Genomic DNA, 5,410 nt, shown 5'->3' with positions numbered 1-5,410 from the left:
CTCGTCAGATTTCAGGGGCATTTCAAGGAAGGGGGAGGGGATCCTGAGTGAGGAAGCTTCTGCCTCCCGCGTCCCGGGCTTCGGCGGCACAGACAGGGCGCAACGGCTCGGGGCGCCGGTCCCTCGTGGGTACCGGCGCCTAAGCGAGTGGGGGTCTTGTACGGCAGGGGCTCGGGAAGCCGCAGGCGCCGGCAGAGGGCGCCCCGGGCCCACGGAGTGCGTGGCGCTGGGCTCGGGGCGCTCGCGGGGCGCGGGGCACCGGCTCAGTCCGGCGTTGACCGCCGCGCGGGACGCGCCCGCCGCCCGCGTGCAGCTGGAGGAAAGCGCCTTCCGGGCGCCAGGAGCTCCGCGGTGCCGACCGGAGAAAGGTGAGTGCAGGTGCCCGCGGCGCTCGTCTCACCGTCGTTGGGGCACAGGGTGCGGGGGTTCTCGTGGTTCCGGAGGGTCGCGGCTCGCCTAGGGCTTTGGGGTCGGGCTGGGGGATTGAGCTCCCGAAAGGCCGAACTTGGCTTACAGGGCACTCGTGCTGACTTGAGATTCAGCCATCGGGGTTGGTCTCGCGGCCCCTGCCGCATGCCGTCCGGGGGTCCCGGCCTTGGTGAGGGGTCCAGCGAGGAGGGCAAGCGCTCACCCGGGCGCCCCCACCCCGTCCTCCCGCAGCCCCATCCGGGGCGTAGGGGGAGGACCACGTGCTGCTGTCGCCCGCAACTCTGCCTGTCAAACGCAGTCCGCCCCCAGGGCAGGGGAGGGGACGCGCGGGCGCGGTGGGCTGTGCCCCCGCGGGAACCCGGCCGGCCCGTGCGCCCGCCGGTGCCAGCTCCGCGCTCTCTGCCTCGCGTGCCCACACGCTCCCGAGAGGCGGCGGGCAGAGCTGCCAGGAGGCGCAGGGACCCCCGGGCTCTTGGCCTGCCTTGGAAGAGAGGGAGCAAAACTAAAGCGGCCGCCCAAAGTGAGCGGTGCTGGGCAGCTCGGAGCGCCCAGGACCCCCTTTCCTGCTCTCGTCCGCTTCAAACTCTCTGTAGCGGTTTAAGGCAGAGAGGCGGCGCCGCCTCTCGGGGGCCTGGCCCGGGATCCTTCTCCGAACCCTCCCCTGCGATTTGGGGGCCATCGGGAGACGCACTCGGGCTGGGGCTGCGCGCGGCGGGCTGGACTCTGGCGCGCCTGCCTCCCGGGCGTTGTTGAATCGCTGCGCTTGGCCACGTCCGCTTTCCCAGCCTCAGGGGCTTTGAGAGACACAACTTCAATCAAGGCAAGGTAGGTGACCCGATCGGGCTTGGCCAGCAAGGGACTGGACTGCGCTGGACTTGAAGTAAAGATGCGATCTGCCTGAGTCTTGGCGAGCGACCTGTGGTTTTTCTTTGCGTTTTAGGGCCTCTGGAGAGTTGGCCGAGGAGCCGGGCTGGGGGGGCTTGGAGGAGCAAGACATGCCTTTGCACCTGTGTCTGGGAAGGGGAGAATTCCTTGTCACCGCCAAAGAAGCGACAGCCCTGAAATGCGACAGCAATTGACTGGCATGGCAGAGGCCTGGGAGAATCTGGTTGGATGGATTAGACTATGCTAAACAGCCGATGCTTTCCTCGGGAATCCAGGGGCCAGCTGGTGCCCTTGACCTGACCCTGACCTGGAGCAAGGGAGTCAGAAGATCGCCTGGAGAGGAACAGGAGCCTTCAGGGGACTGACTCGAGTTGCCAGTCAGAGGCTCCTGCCACCTAACTAGCTCTCCTCTGATGGAATGTGGGTGACGTCTTCCACCCAGGGGAGCACCTGGGGCTGGCTGTGGAGGGGCTTCCTGGTGAGTGAGGGCTCCCGGAAGTCCGACTGACCCCTAATCTCTGCCTAGCAGCCACTGGAGGGGGGCCGGAGCCCCCGAGGTGCTTTCTTTCAGGAAGATGAGGACTCTGAACACTTCTGCCATGGACAGAGCCGGGCTGCTGGTGGAGAGGGCCTTCTCCTTCCGCATCCTCACCGCCTGTTTCCTGTCCCTGCTCATCCTGTCCACTCTCCTGGGGAACACGCTGGTCTGTGCTGCTGTCATCAGGTTCCGGCACCTGCGGTCCAAGGTGACCAACTTCTTTGTCATCTCCTTGGCCGTGTCGGATCTCTTGGTGGCTGTCTTGGTCATGCCCTGGAAAGCTGTGGCTGAGATCGCTGGCTTCTGGCCATTTGGGTCCTTCTGTAACATCTGGGTGGCCTTTGACATCATGTGCTCCACCGCGTCCATCCTCAACCTCTGTGTGATCAGCGTGGACAGGTACTGGGCTATCTCCAGCCCTTTCCGCTATGAGAGAAAAATGACCCCCAAAGCAGCCTTCATCCTCATCGGCGTGGCGTGGACCCTGTCCGTGCTCATCTCCTTCATCCCCGTGCAGCTCAGCTGGCACAAGGCAAAACCCACCAGCCCCCCCGACGGGAATGCCACTTCCCTGGACGAGACCGTGGACAACTGTGACTCCAGCCTGAGCAGGACGTATGCCATTTCCTCTTCCCTGGTAAGCTTTTACATCCCCGTGGCCATCATGATTGTCACCTACACCAGGATCTACAGGATTGCCCAGAAACAAATCCGGCGCATCTCAGCCTTGGAGAGGGCAGCGGTCCATGCCAAGAATTGCCAGACCACCACCACCACCGGGAACGGAAACCCCGTCGAGTGTTCTCAACCAGAAAGCTCCTTTAAGATGTCCTTTAAGCGAGAGACGAAGGTTCTGAAGACTCTGTCGGTGATCATGGGGGTGTTTGTGTGCTGCTGGTTGCCTTTCTTCGTCTTGAACTGCATGGTGCCCTTCTGCGGGTCCGGGGAGACACAGTCCTTCTGCATCGATCCCATCACCTTCGATGTCTTTATGTGGTTTGGGTGGGCTAATTCCTCCTTGAACCCCATCATCTACGCCTTCAATGCTGATTTTCGGAAGGCGTTCTCCATCCTCTTGGGATGCTACAGACTCTGCCCTACAGCCAACAACGCCATAGAGACGGTCAGCATCAACAACAACGGAGCTGTGGTGTTCTCCAGCCATCACGAGCCGAGAGGCTCCATCTCCAAGGAGTGCAATATGGTTTATCTGATCCCACACGCTGTGGGCTCCTCCGAGGACCTGAGAAAGGAGGAGGCGGGCGCCATCGCCAAGCCTCTGGAGAAGCTGTCCCCGGCCCTCTCGGTCATCTTGGACTACGACACTGACGTCTCTCTGGAGAAGATCCAGCCCGTCACACAGAATGGACAGCATCCAGCCTGAGATCTGGGGTGAATCTTGCTACACGTGCACACCCCCAAAACTAGACACCGTTCCCCTGCGGCTTGCTCTTCAGCCACTAAGGTGTGGTGAGATTGTCAGCCTTCTGGCGGGCCCTCTGCTGTTTTCCTATGGACGACGAATTCTATTTTCAAACATCCCAGTCCATTGGCTGTGTTCTTCCTAGTCACACAGGGACCCGTGGGAAGCCACGGGAACATGTCTTTGCCTCCAAAGTTGTTTTCAGAGACTTCTTCCATCTTCAGACTTTAAAAAACAAAATAGGGCAAAGAACCAACAATGAACAGCTTCACTTAAAATCAAAGCTTTCCAGGAAGGAAATGCAAAGGGTTGAGGTTGCTGTATACACACAGGTGCTAACACTGTGGCAAGCCAGGTGTTCAGATTGTAAAGGTAGGTGCATGCCTTCATATGTTATTTATAAAAATCAATGAGCCTTACAGTAGGAATGGAACTCCCTCCTTCCCCCAGAGCTAAGAGATGTTTTGTTGATACTGGTTTTATTTATTTATTGTATTATATGGATATTTCTAATTTATTATAATACCTCTATATTTATCATACCTAATAGGATCAATATGAATGAGTTATCAGAGACCGTGCCACTCATTTTTGTCCATTGAACTAGCACTTTATACACCAATGAAGCAAACAGCACAGACTCTCCGAGATTCTAACTGCGTGTATAGAATTTCTAGAAATACAGCAAGGAAGTGCTGATGATTTCTTGACCACAAATAAATACGAGGTGAGAATTGACAAATGCTGTGAATGCTTTTTTATTTCTAGAAAGATTTTGAAACATTTAAAAAAGAGCATAGCTATTCTTACATTCAAATTTTTTTAAAATGAGGACTTGCTCTAGGAGAATTTGTAGTTCTGTAAATATCATAAAATAAGAGCCAAGCTAACAGGAATCCAACTTTTTGACCTTAGGCAGTAATGAAGAGTCTGTGCCACTTTGTATTTATGTAAAATAATTGGCCGTCTCTGTCTTCTCTCATTTCTCGGGTCAGGTGGCTTTTCTGAACCAGATGAATGGCTTTCCTGGGTAGAGATGTGTAGAGAAGACGGCGGGCTTCCTTAGCTCTGGTGTCGTAGCCCCGCCGAGGACCAAAGCTGTCACCCTGTGTCTCAGCTCACCAGGCAAACCAAGCCACTCTGTAGGGCTATGACTCACAGTGCTGGAATCTGAATTTAGAATTGATTTGGCAAAAAAAAAAAAAAAAAAAAAAAAAAAAAGTCTTTAGATGTTAATAGTACATTAACAAACAGTGCCTCATTGTCAACCCCGGGTTAGACCCACCCTCACCCCCCTTTGGTGGAAGAAACAGGAGACTCCTTCTCTTTGGATGTGTTAAGTACCCTAGAGGCACCTGCAGCTCTTTGGACAAACACTGTTCTTTCTCTGCTCTGGAATCAAGTTCCTGTGCCATCGCCTGAACTGCCAGAAACATCCTCAGCTGTCCGTGCCAGGCGCTAACTCCTGTTATGGGGGACACATCAGCGGAGCTCCTTCGAAATGTTTACAAGGTACTCATGATAAGCAACTGATCTAATATTTAGATGACATTGGTAAAATGAACAGACATCTATTGGAAAATATTCCCTGCAGCAGGTCTGTGTTATTTATGTATTGTGAATGTTTTCTTAATTTTACTGCCTGTATGCTTTTGTACATATAATAAAACTATTTTGTGAACTCAAGCCCAGCCTGCATGAGCTGTCTTGCATTTGTCCAGTGTGAGTTACAAATTAAGGTATCTCAGATCTGTAAGTAAGAGAACACAAGCATTTTCAAAGATACATTACTTTTTTTTTTTTTTTTTTTTTTTACTGGAACTATCTGCTCTAGTGGAGATTGTGTGTTGCCTTTGACTATTTAAGCAGAAAACAGTTTGTGATTTGGGCTAGGTACTATTGTTTTCTGTATTAATTTTTTTAAAGAAATCTTTCTTCATTTGGGGAAGTTGCTATTCGTATTTAAAAGATTTGAAAGCATTCTAAATTTCTGCTTTTTCTTTCAAAGAGTCTCCAGTCAATAAGCTAAAGGTTCCAGAAAAGATCGTGGCTTGCTGTAGGGTTGCTGTGGGGTCACACCTGATGGTATCGCCTCGAAGTGTGGTGTTTGTTTGCAAAGTCAAATATAACAGGGA

The 5,410-nt window shown here is 53.6% G+C and overlaps 1 protein-coding gene across 3 annotated transcripts; it reads left to right on the top strand.

Annotated features, from left to right (window-relative positions):
• The first annotated feature begins 230 nt into the window (after nt 1-230).
• DRD1 (dopamine receptor D1) lies at nt 231-4,961 on the top strand. 3 transcript variants are annotated; one of them, XR_011389095.1, is made up of 3 exons: nt 767-1,254; nt 1,370-3,647; nt 3,826-4,002. XR_011389095.1 is itself a non-coding variant. In XM_017340980.3 (2 exons), exon 2 carries the CDS (start codon nt 1,890-1,892, stop codon nt 3,234-3,236), a length of 1,347 nt encoding a protein of 448 aa, XP_017196469.1. In that variant the 5' UTR covers nt 231-368; nt 1,370-1,889; the 3' UTR covers nt 3,237-4,961.
• Nucleotides 4,962-5,410: the final 449 nt, after the last annotated feature.

The sequence above is a fragment of the Oryctolagus cuniculus genome, chromosome 6 (assembly GCF_964237555.1).
Source record: "Oryctolagus cuniculus chromosome 6, mOryCun1.1, whole genome shotgun sequence".
In the NCBI taxonomy this organism is placed as follows: Eukaryota; Metazoa; Chordata; class Mammalia; order Lagomorpha; family Leporidae; genus Oryctolagus; species Oryctolagus cuniculus.
This window is presented reverse-complemented; position numbering and strand designations above follow the sequence as displayed.

Bases quoted from the DNA above. Each gene is read 5' to 3' on its own strand.
- DRD1 (XM_017340980.3), top strand. From the start codon at position 1,890: ATGAGGACTCTGAACACTTCTGCCATGGACAGAGCCGGGCTGCTGGTG.